At 40.7% G+C, this 27,829-nt stretch overlaps 1 protein-coding gene across 2 annotated transcripts in view; it reads left to right on the top strand.

The window, feature by feature from the left end:
* Positions 1–2,223: 2,223 nt before the first annotated feature.
* LOC116057299 (C-Jun-amino-terminal kinase-interacting protein 1-like) overlaps positions 2,224–27,829 on the top strand; it is an 87,498-nt gene continuing 61,892 nt past the window's right edge. The window contains exons 1-2 of one of the 2 annotated variants that reach the window (XM_031309709.2): positions 2,224–2,379; positions 24,795–24,906. In XM_031309709.2, the coding sequence (XP_031165569.1) occupies positions 2,303–2,379; positions 24,795–24,906 (189 nt within the window). In that variant the 5' untranslated portion in view covers positions 2,224–2,302. Of the gene's footprint in view, positions 2,380–16,823; positions 17,107–24,794; positions 24,907–27,829 lie in introns of those variants that run through there. The other variant, XM_035999144.1, reaches the window with a different exon arrangement.

Genomic DNA, 27,829 nt, shown 5'->3' with positions numbered 1-27,829 from the left:
CTAGTCCTGAGCTCGGGTCCTTTTTTCCAGACCAGGAAGTGTTACAATGGTATGAACAAGGGGGTTGTGTCGTAGATTTTGTTCTCAACAACTTGGTGCTGCTAGGAAAACATTTTATACATAAATGTAGATATTTTAAGACCAAACCCTCCCTGATCCATTGGAAGAATGAGCTCAATCTTTTGTGCAAGTCATTGAAACGGGTTAAAGATAAAAAAGCCCTTGAATTGATTTATTTATTTGAAACTCTTAATTTAATTTGAGATAGCCCCCCCTCTTATATTATTTTCTTTTATATCATACCAAAGTTTGGTCTTTGAGTATTTATTTACATTTGCAAATGCAGGAAGCACACGGTTCACAACAGGCACACAGCTCTGGTGTGAAAGGTCTCTTCAACGAATAACAAAAAGCACCCAGTATATATGCATCTCCAGTGAGATAGAAAGACATGCCCCCCTTTCTAAACATGACTCAACATTTCTTACAATCAAACACAGTCAGATATTCAGGAGCCACTTCTCTTCTTCCCCTCTGTACCACTTTCTACCCCAAAGTTTAGACATCCCGTTTATCTCAACTATGTGAGAAGTCTCAACTATTCAGGGAGAAATAACAGATAGTTTAGGGTGACCTTGTAGCCCCTATCTGTTCAGAGTCAGACATTACGTTCCCAGACTTGGTGGCTCTTACTTTCAACATGTGAGAATAAGAAAAACTCACTTTCAGCATTGTGAGACAAAGTAAAACATAAATAAGACAAGAATATAAAGAATCATGCTTAAATAAAATTTTGCCATTACACGCGTAGCTCCTATGGCGCCATTTTGATGCTACCTAGCACTCACCCGCCGTTAGCATCCCATTGACTGCCATTCATTTTGACGTCACTTTGACAGAGAATAACTTTACATCTGAAGAGTTTAAACTCTATTTGTCCATTGTTTATTTCTAAAGAAACACGACAATGTATAAAAGGCTCCATTACCTTGTACCTCACGTTATGGCTCCGTAGCAGACGTTTTTATAAAAATAGGCTAACAATTGTGTCATAACCACGCGATTTACTGTTGCATAGTAGAGGAATTACTATATAGTACAGGAGAAGCGTGCAGGCAGTTTCGTCTCACATTAGCTGTTTAAGTGTAATTACTAATGTTAACTATCATTTTAGTGATCAATAATTAGCCTGTGTCTATGTTATCTCCTTACATATACCTACGCTCTCCGTCTCTGCTAGATTGGGAATGATTGAGATTTCTCTTGGCACAGCTACCAGAAGACTTCCAACTTTCAGACAGGTTGCTCACGTCACATCTACGTCTTCAAGCTCAGTTGGAGGCTGCTCAGTAACGCTCAGCCATCACCGGGAAAGAGACTTCACTGGTCTCCGTCCAGAGACACGGGACCTGGTGGTCCATTATATATACAGTCTATGGGTAGGAACCATAAGAACTATATAAAAAATTATGAATGTATCCCTGCAACTTATAGGCTAATTGTTGTTTTGTGGTGGGAAATAAGTCAAGACTAGCCTCTGCACACCTGGCAGCTTCCTGTGATTTTAACGACAGGAGTCTTTAAACTTTTACATTTTATTTAAAACACAACTGGACATTTATTTCATACCTAACTGCTTGTCATGTTGTAAATACCTATCCCAGTTTGCAGAGCTACACTTCCTGGTTCAGATTAAACTACTGCACTATGGCTATTGTTTAAAGATGTAGTGGACATTTCACGTTTTTTGACTGATGAAATCTAATGTCTATGTTTTGATGTCTCTGCATCCCTACATCTCAAAACACCAAAACATTGGCACTTGAATGTTGATGAAAAAAAATCAAAACTAATGAAAGTCCCCCAAATATTGAAAGATAAGTATGTCAAGCTGTATGGAGATTAAAACAAAAATGATGCAAAAGGCATGTCAAATTTTTCTGTTTGATGCAGCCTTTAAAAACACAGCATCATACCATGCTAGCACACCACTCAGTTTACAATATGCTAATGCTGTGCAGTTGAACCATGTTCATTAACTTATTTTTAAATTCTGATCGAGATTTCCAGATTTATAAAGATGACACAACCATTGTTGTTCAAATATAGGCCTACATAACACATTTTTCAAATCCTGCAAAGTAAGGCCTTTCAATATTATTTAGTCATTATTGAGTTCAACTGAGTTGCTATTTTTCCCATAGTCTTTGAAGGCAGCACCCTATCGCAGCATCGGCGGACTTCAGGTGTCTCTGCTGGGCGTCCGTACAGCGGAGCCAATGAGGAATAAGAACGGGACGGCATGGCGGACAGAGAGAAGAGGAAAGCCAGCCCGCCGTCTGGCCGCAACATCCAGGTGAACTCCTCGGCCAGCTTTAGGTAAGCGCCCCGGCGAAGGGAGCCTGGAAAGGGGGGGCGAGTTGCCCGGTGTGGCCGAGTCTGTGGATGAGCCAGCGAGGTTCTGCAGAGCAAAGGTGCTGATGCTGGCTGATCGGAGCCGCTGCAGCTGCGTTTGGCAGCGCTCAGTCTTGCGAATTGAAGTCGCAATGTGTCGTGGAGTCGCATGTTTTGGGTTTGGGCGTGTCTGCTCCCGGAGAACCGCGACGAGCGGTCTGCTCCCTGCATCTACTAGAACCATATTCTTAAATATGTCGCATACATTTTGGTAATCTGCTCCAAACAGAAATGCTTGTAACAACTGTATAGCGGTTTTACGAGTTGCAGTCTTAGGGTTAGGGGGGTTATGGTATTTCTTCCTTACATGAATATGCTTTTACTGAAGGATAGTTTTCCTCTACAATAGCTGTATTTGATTTGTCACAAAAATATAGGCTAGAGTTTTGTTTTGATATCTCTATAGTTAGCCTACATGACCTGTGACTATAGGGACATGTTGCAAACCAACCAGAGGGAGCCTATCGATGTATATAGGTAGTACTCGTTGCAAAGCAGTGACTAACTGTGTTTATAGTGCACATTAATGATTGTATATATGCATCTCCTATCATCACTAAACAGGTTATTAGAGAAACGTGTGTGTACAGGACTCATAGGTGAGTTTAACAGCAACCTTATCAGAGCTGTATCATCAGTCCTTTGTTTAGTATTTTTGATACAGGCTGTTATGTTAGGATTTGGCCTATTTGCAGCAAACTTTTAGCAGAAACATTTTTAATAATATTTTATGATAGGCCTACATTTTGATCAATATAGTTCTTTTTTGAAAGGGCAAATTAAACATGGTGGCTTGGGAAAAAAACAAAGAAGAATGTGTTGGCTGCTGTATTATATAGCTTTGATTTTTGTAATATAGAAACTGCATATTTGTCTAATAAATGAATAGTGGCTATATTGTCCATTATAGCCACAGTCCCTACCACATAATTAACTTACGGCAATTTTCCCAATTAGTTACTATGAAGTTATTTATTCAGTGAAATATTTATTATTGTCTGGTTATAGTATTTTCTGCCCAGACCGAAAAAGCAGCCTGAATATGTGGGCTCTGGGAACTTGTGATGAGCTTTTTTTTTGTATCCGAATTATTAGAAATGAGTTGCATACAACATGATAGTTAAGTCGATATGAAAATAGTGTTGCGGAGGTAGATAACCCCGACTTCAGGTAGGTGATCAGTCAGAGCTAATTCAACATGCAGAACAGGTCAAATCAACATGTTGGAGAGCTGAGCAGGGCGAGGGATTAGCTGCATGCTGTTGACATGCTTTTACACTCAAGGTGTCACACACACACACACACACACACACACACACGCACGTACGCATGCACACATGCACACACGCAGACACACGCGCGCGCACACACACACACACACACACACACACACACACACACACACACACACACACACACACACACACACACACACACACACACACACACACACACACACACCCACCCCCAGAGACTCCATACAATGTTGCCTGAGGACAAGCTGTGATTCTTCAGTGGCATGACTGGGTGGATGGAGGTCTGTGATCAATGTACCCCAGTGAGACAGCAACACCCCAGGCTCAGTCTGTCCCTGTCTCATTAGGTCAGCTGCAAACAGGCGGATCCACAACCATCTTTCTTCACATTTTTATCACAGTGGCATCAGAGTCGCTCTAGCAGAGTTTGATTTGTCTGACAGAAAATAAATGTACCTGTAAATACGATTTCTTTTCAGTGTCTGTCTCAAAGTTACACAGAATATATATATATTAGGGCTGTCAAAATAACGCGTTAATTTCGATTAAGTAATCTGAGAAAAAATGACGCGTTAAAAAAAATAACGCAAATTAATCCATTCCATATTGAGGTTTGACCCGGAGCCGTTCTAGCCACCATTGGACTGTAAAATGAAGGAGGGAGACGAGAATGTGCTGCCTGGATCATTAACTGGAACATTTACTTGTAAAAATCTTCTTCCTACCAACCCTGGCTACCGAAATCTGGTGCCACTGATATGTCTGCTCTTCTCTCTGGTGCTCTGAAGACGATACAGGCAACACAAACACCGCTGCACGGGACACTAATTAACACTATACTCAACAGCAGCTAACGTTAGCCTACCGCTAGCTAGTTAACACTATACTCAACAGCAGCTAACGTTAGCCTACCGCTAGCTAGTTAACACTATTGGCGCGTTCATGCCACCTCGGAATAACAGGGACCGCCCCCGTGATTACGTTGTTTTTCCGACTACCAGTGTTCGCATGGTTAGGATGGTCGGGATGCGTGTTCTTCTTCTTCTGTTATATTGGCGTTTGGCATAACAACTTGTTGCATGACTGCCATCAAATGTTGGCCGTAGCCTAGAGCATCAGGTGTGTGAAAACCTGGTGAAAACATGGAGGCCACAATAATTTGCTGCTGTTTTCTTATGCGAGCATACAAACAGCACATCGTCAAGTGTTTGAGTTATCTGCAGGACAACGAACGGGAAAGGACACAGATAATGTGTTGTTGTTTTTTTATACATAGGCCTATTTATGAATAATTTGAAACATGTTATGTCTGTGTATGTTTCTCAGCAGAGGCATTTGTCCACAATAAACAGTTTATTGTCATTGAAATATGTTCAGTGAACCAAAGTCGCCTACATCAAACGTCAGTTGTCAACAACGCATCACCAACTGGGAAACTCGGTTAGCAAAATCTGGCCCGAGTTTCCCACCTCTGATTCCCACAGGAAGGGACGTGAATGATGACGTTTTCACTCGGAAAAACGTTTTTCCGATGTCCATGAACGCACGGTATACTCTGTCACTGCCCGATGTGAGTCGAGTGCAGATGTGAGTCGCGCATGCGTCACTTTGCGACAAGTAGCCTACAAGATGCTAACGGCTTTTTGAGCTAACGCACAGTCTATGAGCTAACGTTAGCAATCAAACAATCATAGATAGCTAAAACGTTTTTGAAATGACTGCTGCTGCTGGCTACAAGTTAGCAATCAAACACAATAAAGGCTCCCACTTAATGGCGTTTTGAGCTAACGTTAGCAATCAAACAGTCATAGATAGCCAAAACGTTTTTGAAATGACTGCTAGCTAAAAGTTAGCAATCAAACACAACAAAGGCTGTCACTTGAATGGCATTTTGAGCTAATGTTAGCAACCAAACAGTCATAGATAGCTACAATGTTTTTGAAATGATTACCATCTTCTGTTATTGTATGTAAAGAGAAATGTTTATTATTTTATAGATTTCACAAATTTCAGTATGACACGTTATGCCGTAAACAGTTTAAATCTGAGCATGCGCGACTCACATCTGCACTCGACTCACATCGGGCAGTGACATACTCAACAGCAGCTAACGTTAGCCTACCGCTAGCTAGTAGCTGGATTAAACCATAGACTGTATATAAGAATGGACCAACAGATCCCGTGTCTCTGGACGGAGACCAGTGAAGGCCGTTAGAAGCACTTTTCCGGTGAGCGCCGAGCGTTACTGCGCAGCCTCCAACTGAGAGAAACGACGTAAATGTGCCGTGAGCAACGTGTCTGAAAGTTGGAAGTCTTCTGGTAGCTGTGCCAAGAGAAATCTCAATCATTCCCAATCTAGCAGAGACGGAGAGCGTAGGTATATGTAAGGAGATAACATAGACACAGGCTAATTATTGATAATTACACTTAAACAGCTAATGTGAGACGAAACTGCCTGCGTGCTTCTCCTGTACTATACGGTAATTCCTCTACTATGCGACAGTAAATCGCGTGGTTATGACACAATTGTTAGCCTATTTTTATAAAAACGTCTGCTATGGAGCCATAACGTGAGGTACAAGGTAATGGAGCCTTTTATACATTGTCGTGTTTCTTTAGAAATAAACAATGGACAAATAGAGTCTTTAAACTCTTCAGATGTAAAGTTATTCTTTGTCAAAAATGAATGGCAGTCAATGGGATGCTAACGGGAGGATGGCTTTGTAGCATTAAAATGACGCCATAGGAGGTTCGCGGTCCGAGGAGAAGCTGACCCCCTTGGATTAAACACGGTTCCAATGCTGACAGCTAACGCTGAACGGTGTGAAGTTTGACTGTGTTTTACTGTAGAAGACTGTGACTCAACAGCGGGATGTAACAATCTGCAGCTGCCGAGCTGCCGTCGGAAAAACAACACAGACGGTGCGTTCAATGAAACTGGTAAACTACAGCTTCGTGGTTCATTTGAAGTTATTGTAAATGTCCTTGGTCCTTGTTATTGTTATACATTATTATTAAATCATTTAATTTTGACCCTATGGCCTTAGCAATAAACAAGCCGTTCTTTAATGTCACCAACTGTTGTTTAGTACCCTTTGTTTTCTTTTCTTTTTTTACTTTCTTAAAAAGTATCGGTTCAGGCACCGTTAATTATGTATGCGATTAATTTCGATTAATTAATCACAGAGTCTGTAATTAATTAGATTAATTTTTTTAATCGATTGACAGCCCTAATATGAACTCCTATATATATATATATATATATATATATATATATATATATATATATATATATATCATGATGGCGTGCAGTTCATATATTCACACTGACTGTGAGCGATGACGACAAAGTTAAAAATAGTGTTTTAGTGACATTTCTCAGGTTCACATCTGTGAAGTGCTGCTGATGGCTGAAAACTGCATTTGACCATCAGTGTCAGAGACTGTTCAAACCTTCAGATAACAGCAGATTACACTGACTAACATGTCCTCACAGATATGAAATAAAACACTGAGGATGTCACACAATGTAGTATACAAAATCATGAAAGGAAAGCTGTGTTGCAAACTATTTTCTCAAAAAATATCTAAACTGATCAAATTTACCAATTTATTTTCTAAACTGGGTGTACTGTGCAGCTATGCTATAATATTTAATTTTAGCCCAAGCATTTGGATTTGGGGGATAAACTCATCCAGGACATCCCTGCTGTCTGTTTTGCTGTGTAAGTGTTGTGTTGTATGTGTTTTGGTGGTGTTTTGGTGGCTAATTTAATTGAAGCTAAGCTTGACCGCTAAAGCCTGACTTATATAGCATAGGCCTATATTTATGTGAACTCTAACTTTAAATGATCTTACACTGCATTGATCATATGTGGCACAACAGAGCGTAGCAGGAGATTCTATCACTGTGTGTGTGTGTGTGTGTGTAATGTCAATTATGGTTTATTATTCCTTTTTCCTGCAGTTTTCAGGTGGGAGAGGAATGTATTTTTGAACATACGCTGCATTTAGTTTTGTCTTATATTAATGGATGTTGAAAATATGAGACTTATTAAGCTTATGTGTATGCAAATGTACAGATCACTGAATAATCAACAAAGTGCATAAGTGTCCATGATCTCTTCCCCTCTCTCTCTCTCTCTCTCTCTCTCTCTCTCTCTCTCTCTCTCTCTCTCTCTCTCTTTCTCTGTCTCTCTCTCTCTCTCTCTCTCTCTCTCTCTCTCTCTCTCTCTCTCAATTTTCAATTTCAATTTCATGTTGCTTTATTGGCATGACAAAAAAAATGCATCTGTGTTGCCAAAGCATAAGAACAAACATATATATATATATATATATATATATATATATATATATATATAAACAACGACAAAGAGTAAATACATCTGATATAATAATACAAGTAAACAGGATAATTATCATATAGATAATAAACACATTCTGTGCATGTCCCTCAAAGGGTACGTTGAAACAATAATATATATAAAAAAAAGAATACAGACAAACAAAATAATAAAAAAATATATATAATATATAACTTGTATAAATAATTCTTATACAAGTTTCTATTTCTTTAGCCTTGTATTGTGGCAGGAGAAGACATATTTAGCTGCTAGCCATGCCGTGCTTTTATCTTCCCCTAATAAAAAAGGAAGCTTTTTGTCCTCAGTGTAGGTAGTGAAGCCTGGTATATGTTTTTCAAATTTTTGGAAATATTTGGTTCTTAAGTCTTCATATTTGGGACATGTACATAGGAAATGTAATTCTGTTTGGATATCCTGGTGGCAGTGTGTACAGACTCGTTCCTCTCTTGGTCTCCACTCTTTTAAATGTCGACCTCTTTCAATTTCCAGCTCGTGGTCACTGACTCTGGATTTTGTTAAAATTCATATTTCTTTTGGATTTTTTGTTTTGAGATATTCGGCCAATTGGATATCTTCAGGGATTGATAACAGAGGAGTTAGGGTTGTATTTTATTTTCATTTTGCCGATTGTTCTCTATACTCGTCTTTTAATTTAGTTTCAAATCTTTTGATTGAAGACTGAGGATTGTGTCTGTGGCGGCTCTGAGGCTCCGTGTACCTGTCTCTCTCTCTACATGTCTGTCTACTACTGACTGTGTTTAGCTCTGTGTACCTGTCTCTCTCTCTACCTGTCTGTCTACTACTGACTGTGTTTAGCTCCATGTACCTGTCTCTCTCTCTACCTGTCTGTCTACTACTGACTGTGTTTAGCTCTGTGTACCTGTCTCTCTCTCTACCTGTCTGTGTACCTCTGAGCCAGCTGGTCCAGGGGGTGGACATCTGAACACTGCTGGTTACTCAGGAGATCTTTGTATGCAATGGAATTTTTATCAGCTTGATTTAAATGTTGTCAAAATTGAATTGACCTTTTTTGGATTTGAATTTTCAGAGGGAATATACCAAGTTCTGCTCTGCATTGTTTGGGGTGTTTGGCCGAACTTTTAGAATAATTTTACAGAATTCCAGTTGCAGTTTTTCAGTGGAAGTTTTATCCCAGTTTTTAAATTCTGGTTTTGAAATCGGGCCCCAAACTTCGCTTCCGTAAAGCATTATTGGTGTTATCAGAAAATTGTAGATTTTTAGCCAAATTCTTGCGGGGATATTTGTTTTTCCAAATTTGCATTTGATTGCATACAAAGCTCTCCGAGCTTTATTACATAGTGTGTTTATGGCCAGGTTGAAACTCCCTGATGCTCTAATTCCAACCCCTAAGTAATTATAGGAACCCTTTAGTTCTAGTCTGGTGTTGCCCAGAGTGAAGTTGTAACTCTGTCTATTTTTATTTCCCCGAGATCTGGCTCTCCTCTGAAATACCATAACACTGGTCTTTTTCAGATTGACTGTCAGTGCCCATTTCTGACAGTACTGCTCTAGGACAGACAGGCCCTGTTGTAAACCTTCTTCTGTTGGGGACAACAGAACCAGATCATCGGCATAGAGCAGGAACTTGATGTTGGTATCATGAAGTGTGAGACCTGGGGCTGCAGATTGTTCCAACATGGCTGCTAGTTCATTGATGTAAATGTTAAACAGTGTTGGACTCAAACTGCATCCCTGTCTCACTCCACGCCCTTGTTTGAAGAATTCTGTTCTGTTCTTTTCTTTTGGAGCCAGTTTTTACTGCACATTTATTTTCTGTGTAGAGTGATTTAATAGTGTCATAGACTTTACCCCCTATACCGCTTTCAATAAGTTTATAAAAAAGCCCTTTTTTAAAGTCTATAAAACATGCAAATATTTTCCCATTTTTAATTTTGGTGTAGTTTTTAATAAGGGTGTGCAGAGTATAAATGTGGTCTGACGTACGATATTTTGGTAAAAAGCCAATTTGATTTTTACTAAAGACATTGTGCTTGGTAAGGAAGGACAGTATTCTGGCGTTAATAATACTGCAGAAAACTAGGGCTGCAACTAACGATTATTTTAATAATCGATTAATCTGTCCATTATTTTTTCGATTAATCGATGAATCGGATAAAAAAACAAAAAAAGCATTAATTTACATCAACTCAATACATACATACATACTTGTTGTTTTAGTTAATAGTTGTGTAAAGGTAAGTAACTCAAAGAGCAGATACAGACAAAACACACACACACACACACACACACACACACACACACACACACACACACACACGTTCACTTGAAGCTTATTCATTAAATTATTACCATCATTGTAGTAAGTGCAAGTTAAGTTCATTTGTTCACCACATTTAAACACAGCTTAAGATGACCAAGTGCTATAAAAGAACTTTAAAATGAAATTAAAAAGTACAACACACACAAATATATATGTCAACAATAACTGATATGGGACAAAGCACAGAATATATACATGACAATAGATTGAAAAATGAATGGGCCAAAAAAGGCGAGTGAATAAAAACGTGTCTTTAGTCCTGCTTTACTACTGTTATTAACGAGCTAACGCTAGCTTGTCATGCTAGTCAGCTGGATAACGAGTAAACACCACACCAGCACCAGAAGAGGGACGTTACGTTCCTCACTTCAAAACGGAACAAAAGTAGGATTGTGTAGTGACTTTACCCTGCTGTTGAACTCCCTTCCTCCTCATCAAGGACTCCAACATGTTTACGTTTTAGGTGCTGAATCATCACCATGGTGCGCCCGTGCCATGCCATGTCGCGTTTGCTTATCTTGCAATTAACACGTTTTCGATTTATTTAGTGTGAAATGCTCCCACACCTTGGATGACTTAGGTCATACTGATTTCTCTGCCTCCGCCATGTGTTTCAGAACAACGTTAAGGGTCCGGTCTCTCTCCGTATTTCCTCTACCCCCGCTCTGCTCTTTTTTCTTCTCTTTCGCTCCATGCCGCTCCGCACGGCACTCAACTCAATTGCAATCTCCGCGACTGAGTGGCGTGTCGCGCGACACAACGAATCGATAATGAAATTCGTTGCCAACTTTTTTAATAATTGAATTTTATCGATTTTATCGATTCGTTGTTGCAGCCCTACAGAAAACCTTTCCCAGACTACTGTTCACACAAATGCCTCTGTAGTTGTTAGGGTCCAATCTGTCGCCATTTTTGAAAATAGGGGTGATGAGTCCATGGGGAAGTAACCAGACTCCAGAACAAGGTTTACAGCTTGTGGAGGGCTGCCTGCAGTGTAGGGCTACATGCTTTAGCATCTCAGGGCAGATGCTGTCCACTCCACTAGTCTTTCCAGCCTTTAGAGCCTTCAGTTGGCTCTGTATTTCTATTAGTGTTATTTCTGTGTCTAGGGGGTTTTGGTAGTCTTTCACCTTTTCCTCTAACTGGTGAAGATTTTCAACTACTGAGTGTTGTTGGGAGGTGATTGCACTATAATCAATATTCTTATACAAAAATTCAAAGTGATTTTTCCAGATCAAACCATTTTGTATTGTTAATTTATCTTTAGTTTGTCTTGGACTGAATTTATTCCACATATTCCAGAAGACGTTTTGGTCAATGGCTTCTTCTATTTTGTTAAGTTCTTCAGATCTGTAAAGCTCTTTCTTCTTATTGATTAGTATTTTGTAGTATTTTAGTGCCTGATGGTATTGGACCCGTATTTGACTCTCATTGGGTTCTCTGTGTTTTTGGTTTGATAATAGTCTTAGTTGTTTTCTAGCATAAATGCATATTCATTATCATACCATTTTTCTCTTGAGGGTTTGTGTTTTGTTATTTTGTTACTATAGTTAATTATTTTGAGATTTGATTTTGTAGCTAATTCATCAAATATATTATTTAAATCCTGTGTAGCCAAATTTACTCCATCTTTTGTGCATGGGAATTTAGTAAGTCTGTAGAGATTAAGTTTTGTCGTTAGCGTTCCGTTGCTGCTGTCAGTTGTCTTGTTTGTGTTCATATTTGAGGAAATAATGAACGGACTTTATCGGTCTTGGTCTCAAAAATATCCTCTCCGTTTTATGTTCTTCGTGTCAGGAGTTGAAATTGTAAATTGAACATTTCACCGTGAAAGCACAGTAAATGTCTCTCTCTCTCTCTCTCTCTCTCTCTCTCTCTGTCTTTCTCTCTCTCTGTCTTTCTCTCTCTCTCTCTCTCTCTGTCTTTCTCTCTCTCTCTCTCTCTCTCTGTCTTTCTCTCTCTCTCTCTCTCTATCTCTCTCTGTCTTTCTCTCTCTCTCTGTCTCTCTCTCTCTCTCTCTCTCTCTCTCTCTGTCTGTCTTTCTCTCTCTCTCTGTCTCTCTCTCTCAATTCAATTCAATTCAATTCAAAGAGGCTTTATTAGCATGACCATATTGACATACAGTATTGCTAAAGCACATAAACAGGGAAACATGTTACACATTTCCATCCAGTAGTCCAGTAGGATGAGACTATAGAGCATCAGGTTAACATTCATATTAAAGCAACAATCATCTCAACATAATGTAACAATATGTACAAAACTGATGGGTATCAGCAACAACATGAAAACAAGAATATTATAGTTGTGTGTGTGTGTGTGTGTGTGTGTGTGTGTGTGTGTGGGGGGGGGGGTTCACTCACTGTTCCTCAAAGTGTGGCAGGTAAAGACATTCTGCTGCTAGACTGCAGCTCTCTGGCTGTTCTCCCAGCAGGATCGGCATTTTATTGATGTTGGTTATTTGGTCAAATGCTGGGTGTTTGTGTTTGAATTTGGGGAAATATTTCTACTACTTTCTACTACTGGCTGCAGTTCTGTGCATTCTGTCAGGAAGTGCAGCTCTGTCTCGACTTTGTCTCTCTTACACAGCTGGCAGAAGCGCTCCTCTTTGGGGAGCCATGATTGTTTGTAGCGGCCTGTCTCGATGGCCAGGTCGTGCTCACTGAGTCTGTACTTGGTCAATGTAGTTCTTAGTTTGATATCAGTAACTGTGGTCAGGTCTGCCACACTGTACTCTCTCTTTAGGGACAGATAGCTCTGCATTTTGCTTTGTGCTTTTGTTTGTGTGTTCCAGTTGGTGATGTAGTTTAGTTTCTGTTGTGTTATAATTTGGTTAACTCTGATTGGTTGGTTCCCAGACTGGTCCTGAGGCAGAACCGGGTCAGGAAGTGAACTGAGCATCAGGACCAGCTGAGTAAGAGGACTCTTCTCTTTGCTCAGCTCTTGGTATTGCAGGGCTTTCTGCTGATAGGAGTGGGGGTCACTGTTTTTTAGATGTAGCCAATATTTGATTGCACGTTTTTGAATTTTGATGAATAATGGGAATTGGCCTAATTCAGCTCTGCAGGCGTTGTTGGTGGTTTTTCTGTGCACCTGTAGGATACTTTTACAGAACTCTAGATGCAGGATTTCAACTGGGTTTTTGTCCAAATGGGCCGGATTCTGGTAGGAAATGGGAAATAGGACCCCACACCTCACTACCGTAGAGGAGGATTGGTTCTGTTACAGATTCTAATAGTTTGAGCCAGATTCTAATTGGGATTTTAATGTAGATTTGTAGATATCTCTCTCTCTCTGTCTCTGTCTCTCTCTGTCTCTGTCTCTGTCTCTGTCTCTCTCTGTCTCTGTCTCTCTCTCTGTCTCTCTCTCTGTCTCTGTCTCTCTCTGTCTCTGTCTCTCTCTCTGTCTCTCTCTGTCTCTCTCTGTCTCTCTCTCTCTGTCTCTCTCTCTCTCTGTCTCTCTCTGTCTCTCTCTCGCTGTCTCTGTCTCTGTCTCTCTCTCTGTATCTCTCTCTCTCTGTCTCTCTCTCTTTTCTCTTTTCGCTAAAGCTTCCAAACTGACGTGACTCTGCTGATAAGATCTGCTCAGGCAGATGGATTCACAGGGTGTGGGATGTGAAAAGGATGTGAGTGAAAAAGGCGGGGGGGGTTAAGAAGATTTTGAAGTGTCAGTTTCCCTGATTCACTGCATCCGTCTTTCGTGGACTTTGATGTTTTCTGGGGGACAGTTATTGCTCTGGTTGCAGTTCCCCCACGGTCATTATTTACTGCTGTCGCTCAATTCTGCTGACACAGCACGTTCCACCTAATGGCACCTCCCCTCTGCTTATACAGTACATGTCTCTCTCTCTCTCTCTCTCTGTCTCTCTCTCTCTCTCTTTCTCTCTGTCTCTCTCTCTCTCTCTGTCTCTCTCTCTCTCTCTCTGTCTCTCTCTCTCTCTCTCTCTCTCTCTTGCTGTCTCTCTCTCTCTCTCTCACTTATTTTTCTCACAAGTATTTATTATTTTTTTAGACACTTCCCTGTATTATGATCAGCTAGTATCTGCAGAGTACTGCTCATTTCTGTGGATCATTTTTGAAATTGGTGTTAAACTGCAGTTAGTGAAAGTCAACCCTTCCTTCAGATGTTTCACATTAAATGCCTGCCAGGAAAAGGAGAAATGATGTCCTACCAGCTGCTGGAAGGCTTTTGATGTGAAACGTCTGTGCAGGAAGTGTTGAGTAATATTCTGAGTAGCTTACCAGCAAATTTAATTAGTGCTGTGGAAATATACATTATGCTGAATTTATGGTGGAGGAAATATTGAGTTTGCATCAACAGAAAACTAAAGCAGAACAGATCAGGAGAAAAGGAGACGTTGTATAGTACAAAAAATATTAATAATAAAATAATATGATTTTTAAGAAAAATAGGGGACATTAGGAATAGAGGCCTATCTATAATATACATTTCAAAATATAGGGCTGGTTCTCCCTAGTTGAGATACATAAAGTAATGCAACCAATGATTATTTTCATTATCGATTAATGCTATTGATTTTTTGGTTACCTTTCAATGAATCATGTCAGAGTGTCACAATGTGGGTGTTCTGTGTGTTTTATAGCATTTTTATCTTTTCTCTATACGCTGTGATGTCACATGTGTAAGGGGAAGCGTTGAAGCTCTTTGTGTGTGTGTGTGTGTGTGTGTGTGTGTGTGTGTGTGCGTGTGTGTGTGTGTGTGTGTGTGTGTCTGTGTGTGTGTGTGTGTGTGTGTGTGTGTGTGTGTCTCTGTGTGTGCGTGTGTGCGTGTGTGTGTGTGTGTGTGTGTGTGTATGTGTGTGTGTGTGTGTGTGTGTGTGTTCCATAGGTTCTGGCCAGTTGCCGAGGTCATGCTGTATGAACATATGACTGTGTATTGGCAGCTCAGAGTGCAGAAAAACCTTGACCTTTCTGAAGGAATGGTTGAAGCCTGGGTTTTGGTTTTCCAAAACACAACTGAACTGCCAAATGAACGAAATCCTTTTGCTGTTATTTGAGCTGCATTCATTCATTTGTGGCCACTAGGGGGTAGAGAAAAATGAAAACAAGTTGACAGACAGATACTGTACATTGAAATGTCATAACGTCGCTATAGCTTATCGTAACAGACAATTATCTTGTTACATGTCCAGCTGACACAAAAGCAATATGATCAACACACTAGTCATTTTTTGTGCAAATGTAAGTCCAATATCTTCCCCTTTTTAGCTCTGATGTGGTCTTCTCCAACTCATAAATATCTTGCCATTTAGCCACTCTCTTCACTAGTTAGTCACTAACTTTGTCTGTTTTCCATTTGGAACAGGACAGGTAATCATTTTATTATATCATACAAAAACAGGTGAACTGAGATACACCTCTTTTGGTGGCACCTAAATACAGTGTTATTGTCCACATACAGTGCATATGCTTTGGCCTTTAAGATGCTGGTAGGAGGTTTTAAGGTCAGCAGGGTTGACATGGTTAATGGACTGTACAGTTCACTGCATTTGCACACAATTCCACACATATTGATTTTGAAAGGAAGCTTACCCACCTGCCTAAAGAGGCAAAGACTAACACAGGTTAAAGGATTATTCCGGTTTAATCCAAGTTTGACATTATTTTTGTAGGTTTAGCCATCACTTCTGTTAGCAGTAATAACATTGTACTCATCAAGTTAATGGCTAAAATCTGGGAACAGTGCCCTGTTGGACTTTCAACAGGAACATTATAACCCAAAGTATATGCTGTAAACATCCATCACAGTTTACAGACCGACTTCCTGGATCAGATTTACCCACCACAATTACCGTAGTTGTGAGCATTACATTTTCTTGCAAAATGTGCAATGCAAAAATCTGACGCAATTTTCAGTTTTACCTCAAAATAAGTGGTTTAGATTGTGTGGATAAACTGTTTACCTGGTCTTCTGACTGCTTGTGTTTTATGCCTTGTCTGGCATCTTTTTATCAATGGCGCCGTGTTGCCAGACCTTAGCAATTACTCTGGGAGAGTGCTATATTATCTTAACTGATAGAGATAAGAAATAAAACCAAAAGACCCAAGATGTGGTAAACCAAATTATTCCTTAAGAGGATGAATGAAGAGAAAGAGAGAGAGAGAAGGGAAAATTAGAAGTCTTGATCAATGGGGCCTCATGAATAGTTGAGCACAACTGTGTTTTACACAGAGAGAGAGAGAGAGAGAGAGAGAGAGAGAGAGAGAGAACGAGAGTGAGAGAGAGAGAGCGAGAGAGAGAGAGAGAGCGAGAGAGAACGAGAGCGAGAGAGCGAGACTATGATACATATATATAGAGAGTGTATGTTTGTTCTTATGCTTTGGCATTTTTTTGTCGTGCCAATAAAACAGAGAGAGAGAGAATTATATAACACTACTTCTCTGTGGCAGATTCAGCTCCTCTGCTTTAAATAATTCCCCCCTCTATTCCTCTATCCCTCTGTCCTCTGGATGAGCAGCAGCAGCAGGGCTCTAAGTCGGATGCCTCTCCCATCGACCTGGAGGAGCAGCACCCCTCCTCCCTCTCCTCCGGCTATCTTCCTGCTCGCTCCTCCCTCTCCAGAGCCCTCCCTCCTTCCTTCACTTTCTAACCCCCTTGCTCCCTCTCCTCCTCCTCCTCTCCCCTCAGCTGTAGATGCCCTCCTCACTTACACTATGGACTCGGGAGGGGAAGGAGAAGAGGGTTGGATGGAGGACCAGTGGGAGAAATGGTAGGGCATCTCTCTCATTCTTCCCTGTGCGTTTTATTTCTACTAGCATGCAGCAACATGGCTGTGTGACCTTGCGAGCATGGAACTGCTAACATGCCTGCAATATATGTTGTCTCCTCGCATCTCAAAGCTCAGGACAGACATGCCCTTGAAGGAGAGCGGATGCATATGGCCGTGTGAATGATTGTATCTAAAGAAGAGAGGGAGCGTGTGCAGCAGAGGTTTCTTGTTTATGTTGACCAGAAATAGGACCAGAGAAGCCAGAGAGGAGAACACACTTCACACTTTATGCTTGGCTGTGTGTGTTTGTGTTGTGACAGCAATGCCGATGTAGGAGATGCGCTGTTTGGATGGATTTGTTTCTTCGGAGTTTGTTTTCATTCAGCAGATGATGAAGTAGGGGGGTTGGGGTATGGGACGGTCCTGATCCTTGTCCTGGTGCTGCATATGTACATACAAATATGCGGGTGGAAATCTAATTCAGTTTTTCACATTATTTTTTTTTTTTTTTTTACCTGGGGGGAATTAGGTCTATACTTAGCAGCCCATTCACATTTTCTCTTCACCTTCTAATGTGGGAAGCATTTTTATCATCTGTTTTCATCACAGCATAACCTTTTTCCACTGTAAACTACAAAACAGGGTCTTTTTTGTAACAACCTGTGGGTTTGTAGGGACATAAAATTCTGGTGAAAATCAGAAATTAACTGATCTACTCCTTTTTTATCTCAGTAATTTTCTGTGAAAATCTGTTAAAACAAAAAACGACGACGCTTATCTATAGTTGACCTTGCGTGCTACTTGTGAACAAAAACGGCAGTCAACATTTGCAAGCAAGCGGTAGGTAAATACAGTGCTGTTGGGTCATAGCTGGATTCAGGTAAAGACTAATGAGCTGCCCGGGCCCATCATGGCCTGAGCGTCGTGCTGTCCTTCATTAACACAAGCAGAAAGGCAGGACGAGGAGGCACAAACAAGCCCCCTCCCCCCAGGAGTTTTTCCCAAATCCTGAGCGAAACAAACTGAATCATCTATCCTGCAGTGTTGTTGCCCTCTGGTGTCATTTAACATCATGTTAGTCTGTGATGTCACATTTCTGAAGGGACATTTTGAAACCTGCACTCACAGAGCCCAAATGAAAATCCTTTTTACTGTAAGTAAAACTGGGGTAGTGGGCGAAAGATCGTACATGCTGACAATGGGATCAAAATCATTGAATAGCACATCAAATAGTAATATCTTTCCTGGAGAGGTGAACTCTGAAGTCTGAAGACAATAAGACAAATCGGTTGATTTTGGTTAATTTGGTTCATTGGTTAATGAGACTCCGACATCTAGTGGAAAAGAATATAGACACTTAAAGAAATGTTCTACATCTTAAATTGTGTCTGCAGTGGCCTCAGCATTGTGCTTTGATTTTTAAATGTTAATGAGGACTCTTACACATTTGCATGCTGTATTATAAGTCACTTTGAGTGTAGTCTCGCATTGCCAGACCTTCCTTCACAGCGCTGCGGAGGAGGGTCTGGCTAGTCCACACAGCATTCTGGGATGGGACAAAAGCATGCTCTGGTTTATTGGCATTTCTTTAAACCAATCACAATCGTCTTGGGCAGCGCTAAGTACCGGATGGAGCAAAGGCGCCTCTGCTAAATAGCCTCAGGAAGGAACTTGTTTTGGTGGAACATGTGTACGTACGTTTAGTTTTAGTCGTGCAACAGAAAACTCAGATTGGACAGATAGTCTAGCTAGCTGTCTGGATTTACCCTGCAGAGATCTGAGGAGCAGTTAACCATAGTCCTCACAAATCCACCAGAGGTTAGAACGCCAACACAAAGACAGAGGAAGGGGATGGACATCCGGCGGCACCGGAACAATCACGTTAATGAAACGTCGTTTATATAGACTACTTTGAGTCTAAACAGAAACAGCTGAGCACAGTAGCATCTTCTGTCCTGATGGATGTTCTTCACTCTTGGCAATAAAACATGATTAACATTTTAATAGTTATGCTTAGGCAACACCAAACACTTAAGATCAAGTCAGCGTTGAGTTTAAAAAAAACTAGAAACCAAGTTAACATGTGACACTAAGATGCAAACCTCTCTCTGGTGTCCTGAGCTTTGTGTACCTAAACATCCACCCCAACCTTAACCCAATTACTTTTGTTCTGTACAAAAACAACACCTCATGAATTGGGAAAACAATTGAACATAATATAGGCAGCATCTACATTTCCTCAAGAACTTTGTTGGCAGAGCAAATTAACAGTATAAAGATGTTTTCTGTAGGAGACAGAGCTGGTCCAACATATTTCACTCAATTCTTGACATCATTTGACAAAAAAACTGTATAGCTGATACTACAACTTTTTTTTAGCAATTCCCCTGAGATGACTGGATGCTCTTTAGGGTCCTGTGAGTAACTGTCACAGATATAATATCGGTGTCAGCCTGTTGTTTCTACGGTCCAAATGATTTGCTGCGTCTCACTTTCAGTGATGATGACATAGATGTGTCACAGGGATCTCATGGCCTAGACAGCCCAGCCAGTCTGCTGAGTCAGCCTGCATTGATCACTGAGGGTGCTGGGAGTTTGTGAGTAAGATGATGGGTGTAAGTCGTACAGGAATACAATCCCAGAGGAGACTAACAGATATATTTAGGGTTCTGGATTTTCTAAGTCAATTGGATGTTTTTTTTTCTTAAAATCATTAGGTGTGTGTTTTTGTATGCGTGCTGATTATTTTCATAATAAGACAGAGCATATTAGAGCATCTCGGTCGCCTAGGGGGTCAAGTGTATCATGTGACTGCAATGGACTGCAATTTGTTAGATGTGACCCCCCTCTCTCCTTTCTCGATAAAGATAAAATGCCCAAATGCTAATTGTAAAAGTCAGCGTGAAGAGTTTTAGGAGGACACCGTTGCTGCGGTAAAGTCTCAACAGGCATTTAGGGTATCTTCTTACTCACAATTCCACACCTGAGTTTCTTGAGAGTTTGCAACTTTTGTGAAATGGTATGGACGCTACTGTCAACTCAGATGTGGTCCATAAAAGCATCTCTGTGTGTATTATTTTGTCCACCCCATTTGTATCAGTGGGGATATGCTGAATAATAGAAACACCCCTCTAAAGTTTCAACCAAAACATTATAACCTTCATGAAAGTAGAATTTATGTAGGCTATACTGGTGGAATTCTACGTAGAATGGGACTGCCCAAAAAATGGGACTGCCCAAAAAGCCGGCTTGGCTTGATGCTCTTTGATTAAACTTGATTGACATTGTTGTGGGTGGGAGGCAGGTGAGGGATCATGTGGCTGCACAAAAAAAAGATTTGTTTACAATATTGAGTTTGCACTATTTCAGATTCTGAAAATTACGTATTTCGATAAAGATTCTTACGTCTTTTGTGAATGTGTGTCTTTCTTTCTTTTGAAATTACATATAAATTAAGCATTTTAAACATAAATTAGTATTAAACAGATGTTTGCTATGATATGGACATTGGCTAACAAATTAAATTCCATCACATTCACTTGTATTGCTTAAGTATATCGTGACGTTAATGTTGCTGTCAGGAATGAAAAGTGTCCACTACTGTGGAAACAAAACAAAAAATGGGCCACTTTTTGCTGTTACAGACGTTGGAGATCAAACCCCCAGTTATCATATATGTAAATTGAGAAAACAATATCACCAGCATCTGTGATAGGTTTTCACACCATGACTGTGATGTCACTGTACAGCCTGTATGATGTGAGCGTATCCTACCCTATAATGTCTGAGCCTTGATGTGTGACAACATAGTTTGCTTTATATTATACACTCTGTTGGTTTCTATGGTGTCTGCATCCCTCTTTACCCACAATTCACTGCAGCAAAGGGGTCACCCTGTACTGTCCAGGTGGTTTATCTCCCGGCACTTAATTTTCTCCTCCCTCCCTCCCTCCATTTATTTTAGTCCCGATGACTCTCTCCATTCTCTCACTGTCCTCTGCCTCTATTTGCACTTTCCTCTGGGTGTAATCTATAGTCGTGACCTCATCCTCTCACCTCCTGTTTATCACTCTTTTCGACTCCCCTCCCCCTTTCGTCCTTGTAAAGCACCAATTAAAGATCAAAAACATGCAATTCAGGGTCAAAATAATGATATACTTATGGCTGACTGGCTCTAAATGGCATGCAGTCTTTCCTTTTCCTATCCTTTTATTTCCTTTACTGTCTTTTCTCTCCTCTTTTCTACTCCACTTTTCTCCTCCTTCCTGTAAGTGATGTTGATAATGGGGACTCCCAGGAGCATATTGATTTTGTTCCTCTCCCAAGCATCTGTCTGTGTTGTTATAAATTATATTTATAGTGAACTGATAAGCTTACAGTTTTTGTTATTCACAAGCAGAGCAGTGTCCCCAGACTAAAGCCTGCAATGTAATTCAGATGGGACAGAAACAAAAGTTCAGATGGTGTCTTTAGCCACATGTTCCTTAGTGCTGGCCATGCCTGGTAGGTAAATGCAAGAATAGTTGGAGACATATTAGCAGAACTGATGTGCTTGAATGATAACCATGCTATCATTCAATGTGAAGCATTTGTGTGCATCTCCTTACAATTATGCAAATTTAGTAAAATATTAATAGTCTAAAAGAAAAGATTGGAAATAAGAATAAAGAACCCCAATGACTGTGAATGCTTCAGTATTTTTTTTTTTATTTTGACTGTCAATAAATCCCATACAAGGAACAAAACCAACAATGCATTAAAGGGGTGATAGAATGATTATATAGGGTATTTCACACTGTTCCTTAAGGTCTCCTAATAGGGTATGTAGCATTGGTTGGGCTGAAAATGGCCTGGGTGCTGTTCTATGTGCACTAATGCAACCCTGGGAAATAGCCCTAGAACGAAACAAGAGGTTTTCTCCCTTATATGGTATGCTCATGAATATTTAGATGAGCTGCGCGCTGATTGGTTGGTTTACAACGAGCGAAGCACACACATACACACAGCCCCTCCCCTCTGTGCACACCGCGTCTCCATGTTCATGGGCCAGTATTCAGCGGCAGCAGCTCCAGCGCCACACCGCCCATTGCAAGTCCTCTGCGCCGCTGCGTTAGATCCACAAGTCCCGCTCCACTGTCTGATATCTACTCGTTCTAAACACTTTTCTCTGGTTCATTTTCAATATCCTTGAAAAACTTCCAAACTTTCTTCTTTCTAAAGTACACAGCTCTCACACATTCATGTTACTACATGACCTACGTTCCGAACACCAGCTGGTCTCAGACCAGTGGTCTGTAGCTATGTAAATTTTGCGGCGTAACAAAGGTACAGACCAGAGCCAATTAAGGTACAGCCACCCACCGAATTGCCTTTATTCAACTATGACAAGGTAAACTCGGTTTTGCATTATATCACCCCTTTAAAGACTTTTCAGACCAAACACAAATAACAAGGCAGGACTGTTTGACTCCTTCAGGGAATGATTGTAAAGATTTACAAAGAATATGTTTACAGCATTTTCTGGGACGTTTTGGGTCCGATTTGCAGGGATTGCTGTGAACAAAGTACACACGGAGATACACTGGTAAGAGCAAATTATGCTTAACCATGTATCAGCTAATTTAAATAGCTCACGTATTGTGTCTTGTTACTTTTGCAGGGTGCAAATATTTCACCGAAACAAGTTCCTTTCCGAGACCATTTAGCAGAGCCACCGTCACTGCGTCTGGAGCTTAGCACCGCCCAAGACAATTGTGATTGGTTTAAAGAAATGCAGCTTTCTCCTATCCCAGAATGTATGTGTGGTGTAGCCAGACCTTACTCCACAGCACGGTGGAGATAGGTCTGGCAATGCGAGACTAGCTACTACATTACATTGCATTTTAGGTGGATGACAAATTACAAACAACCTAAAAAGTTAATGCCGCTGCAGCTTTGTCAGTTGGAGCAATCCTCCAACTGACAAAGCTGCAGCGGCATTAACTATTTTCTTTTTCAGTAAAGGTCTGTGATTCCACTAGGTGATTTCTTAATGTCAGTACTACTACTACAGAAACTGAGGGAGAGACGTCTTCGCTCAGCTAGCAAGAATTAATATGTGAAAAGCGCCACGCGTTGTCATTCATGACAGAAGCATGCCAAAGAGAGATCAGGTATATTCTCATTTCAGATCCAATATTCCCTAGATTGCGCCTCTTTCTTTCTCTTTCTACCTTTCCATCCTTCAACCGTCTCCTGCTTCCTTCAGGGCGTCATTATAGAGGTAAACAGATGCTTCTACGCTGGCTATTTAACTCCCATACCCATATTCTAACACATGATGGCTAAAGATGGCCGCAGCTGTGCATAATTTTGCAAGAGGAGACCACTGCAGTGTCGGTGTAGCCAGAAATGACATTAGCATCATGCAACAGCAGGGGGATCATAGCGCTCCAAGTTCACCAGGTTTCTCTGGCAGCTTGCTTTTATGCTCCTTGTGATCACTGCCATCTTCTCTTTCCTCTCTCTAATAACATTTTCCTGCTCTCTGACTCTGTCTGTTATGCCCAGGAGGCTGCAGGGTAAAGAGATAAAAGGCAGACATAATTACAGATGGGGAAAAGTGAAGCTTTGTTTACTGGAAGCTAATTGAATCCTGCCACAGACAGCAGGACAGCATTTCCATGCCTGCCACTGAAATGATGGCCAGGGTTGCTGTAAGAGCAATAAATCATGTTCTTCATTGCAAAATATAAATGTTCCTCCTGATAGTTTTTAATGTCCATTGACACTTGGATGAAAAGCCAGTAAATTAAGGAGTTGTGTGCCTCCATGTGCACTCGACAGCCAGAACTGCCACAATGTGTTGATATGCTGGTAGAAAACTGATGCAGATACTGATGCTTTGTAATGAGAAGGTTGTTCAGCTTTGGAAGAGGCTTGCCGTGAATGAGTACCTTGTATGATTAGCTGTTTTGTTGACTTAAACGTTTTCTGGTATTGTTGGTTAGATATATCAACAGGCCTGATTTGTCAATATTTCTGGTCCCCAGATTATGAATTGTTTTGGTATCCCTGGTCCATTACCCAGCACCACTGTCATGTCAACTTTCCCACAATTAAATAACCATTTGCATGTTGCATAATTTCAGACTCTGCACTCTGGAAAAGTACCTCAGAAACATTTTGTTCTGTCATTGAGTTAGGGTTAGCTCACTTCTTCTTCTTACAAGCCTGTTGTGATTTTTGTTCTCTCAGGTTGAGCTGCCATCTGTGATGTTATATTTCCAACTACCACTATGATTTAGTCTTCTCATCACTGTCGGTTTTTACTGTAGCTTTATACAGACTGCTACTGCTTAACCAGCCAGTGACTTTTATTTTTTGTCGTCCTGCCTATACTTGAGAAGAATCTCAACTTGCTTTTACAAACATAGCAGATGGAAATATACACAGAAATGGTCAAAATAAATACCAGAAGTTTGGTGATTGTATTTTTAGAATAAGAGCATACGTTATTTATTTAAAAAGTAAGCTTTAACAATTTTAATACTATATAAACATTTTATTAATGTCACACAGATAATTTGGTTAACAAAAGATTTTGAGATATACTGCGGCTTTGGATGAGCGCTAAAGGATTAACATTGATTTTTTTTTTTCTTCTCTCATCTCCTCCCCTTCTCACTCTAATCCTCCCCGTCAACCAGGTTGACCCATGACATCAGCCTGGATGAGTTTGAAGATGACGACCTGTCAGAGATTACAGAGATCACAGATGAGTGCGGGATGAGCCTCAACTGCAATGGCCCAGATATAAAGGTAAGTGGCCTCCATAAAGAGATACTTGATCTCATTAAATAAGCCCTATATTCTAACAAAAAAGCCTTCGATTTTTTTGAGCGGTTTTATGTAACTAATGACCTGGTGTGTGTCTGTGAAGGTTATTTTAATCAACAGTAAACCTCCTACTTCTTCTTTCCCAGCTACACATAAGGAAAAATGGTTTTAACTCAGCAGCTTCTCAAAAAGATCTGCTGCTCTGATTGGGAGCAAGGGAAGGATTCAGTTCGAGCTGTTTGGTTGAGTGTTGTAAAATTACCAATAATGTTAAGACACTGGACACTGTGCAGTGCAGACTCACATTCTGGACAGGTGAGAGCAGATAGTTTCCCTCATCAGGAAAGGATTGTGTCCTTAGATCTAGAGGTATCCAAACATGGCACATTCTTTTTAAGTTTAGTTTCCTTTTTTGGTGTCCATACACAGAGGTGTAGCGTAGGTTTACATCATCAAAGTGCGCCAGGTAGGGGGAAAGTGCCATTGTTTGCAATCTGCCTATTCACAAATCTGGTAGCCCCAATACTGCTGACATTCAAACGTTCTCCCTGCCAAGATTGTGGTATGATTTGGAGGTGATACTGTATAGTTTTGGGAACTCTGAGTCTTGTGTGTTGTTTTCAGGGTACGTCAGCTCTCATCTCATTGGTTGCACTGGGAAAGATCGCTGACAAACAAGTAGGATTGGGCATCGAGAACCGATTCCTACTTGGAATCGTTTCAAAAATTACGATTCCAGTAGAATCGTTTCTTTATTGGAATCGTTTGGAATTGTTTGGAGGATTTGGTTTCAAATCCGATCATCGCGTCCCAATTTCATATGCGCAAGTTTTGGTTTCTGAAGCGGCCAGGCGCTTGTTGTGTTGCAGCCTTGGAGCACAGTAAGCAGCGCTCTAGTATGGCTTTATTTTACATTGAAAAAGCCCTGTAAAACTGCAAACCACCATTGAATCAAAATAAAACTTTCCTCTTATTTGTGAAAATAGGCATGTGACCCATTTCAACTCCACCCCTCAAAGAATTGGAATCAAGAATTGATAAGAACCGGAATCGAAAGGAAGAATCACAATTGGAATCAGAATTGTTAAAATCCAAACGATGCCCAACCCTACAAACAAGGTCAAAGTTACTACTGATGTTGAGGTGCAAACAGTCAGGTTGTGCTGATGCAAGGTTTAGTGTCTTTTCTCAATATTTCACGGCAGAACAATACTGCTGCTGGTCTTGACTTATGTCGTGTGTATGGGGACATAGTGTGTATAGCTCCGCCAAGCTGATTGCTCGTCCACATGAATGAAAGGGAAATATAATACTATATCTGAATACAGCTCTCAAAGGACTTTTGAATGTATTGGACAGAAATGGTTAAAATTAGCATAATAACATGTATGATGTAATGCAATTCCTCATAGTCAAAGTAATTCATTTCCAGAACACATAAAGCCATCATTCTGTTTTTACTAGTTTCCTCAGAAAACAAAGAGGAGCTGCTGATTATATGCCAAAATCCCTCTACCATTACCAGATTATAACGTTTTGTAGAAGGTATTTTTGAAAGAGGCTACAATTTTAAGATTGTTGCTTTTTTTAAAGGTGCAATATGTAATACTGACAGCTAGTGTTTAAAATAGTTACTGCAGTACAAATTCAAAATACTGGAGAGAGTCGTCTCCCCCGCCCCCTCCTCCCCATCCATAGTCTCGCTTTGCCAGACCCTCCTCCAAAGAGCGCTGAAGGAGCATCCACAACAATGTTGCTAGACGCTTGTCTCACGTAGCCAGACATTACTCTACAGCACAGCGGAGTAGCTAACGTTAGATGCTGGCTATAGACGGGTTTCCTGTTTCCAAACATTACAGGGTGCGTGCGCATACCAGGGGCAGAAAGCCAGATTGGTGAGCTGGTCCACTACTGCAACAACCTTAAGCTTTCCTTATTGTTTGTATATAGCTAACTGCTGACTCAATAAAACGTGATTTTAGTTGGATCTGTTTGTCTGTCTTTAATTTTGCAGTGTTTCTGTGATATATATGTATGGCTATAATTATCATTTTAGGCTAATGTAATAGCCAATGTTAGCAGCAGGGTTACCCCTGAGTGTACCCCTATGGTTTGTTTATGCGTTAAAATAATGGCCAGGATTTCCGGGAAAAGGTACGATATGTGTGTCTCCATTTCAAACATCACTGCAGGTTGACTGTTTTTAGCAGCAGAGGTTGATTGTGGGCGAGAGGGCGACAACACTGTCATGGTTAGCTCGCCGAAACTCTACTGCAGCTGTCTCGGCAACGTTAGCTAATGTCCGCTAGCATATAGGCTAACTATAGCCAGTTAGCTTTGTGTGTAACGTAATAAAAACCCACCCATCTCGTAGGAGCGAAGCTTAATATTTTATTCAATAACATTATGGTACAAAAGGAGCACTAACGCTACAGGTCTTATGTTGACAACGTGGACGCAGATATAAGAAACTACGAAGGCAGTCGTAATATTTACCTAGCTAGCAGGCTAGGCTAACGCTGTTGCGCTAATGTTAGCAAAACATCGGCGTAGCTTTAGCTAGCAGTCTAAACTTATCTCGAGTATGGACCTTTAACTATCTACGGTCCGGACTCGAGTACTACAGCCCTGACAGGTAGATATCACTGAGCTGAACAACTGAACAAGCTGCAACTTTTCGGATTGATACAATGGGAGCCTCTTACATATGACCCCAATCTGCCCTTCTTATGGCTTGAAGCCATAACCTCCGCCGGTTTTTGCCAAAAGCATGCTTCCCCCTAGGTATGTTAAACATCAGGCACCCATCACTGGCTCTGTTTGTACAATTTACCACGCAACAACTCCTTGGCATTTTGACTTACGCTATGCTGCTACTACTACTAGCTACACGAAACACGTCTTC

This window comes from Sander lucioperca, chromosome 3 (genome assembly GCF_008315115.2).
Source record: "Sander lucioperca isolate FBNREF2018 chromosome 3, SLUC_FBN_1.2, whole genome shotgun sequence".
NCBI lineage: Eukaryota > Metazoa > Chordata > Actinopteri > Perciformes > Percidae > Sander > Sander lucioperca.
Note: the sequence above shows the minus strand (reverse complement) of the source record. Positions and strands in the feature narration are given on the sequence as shown.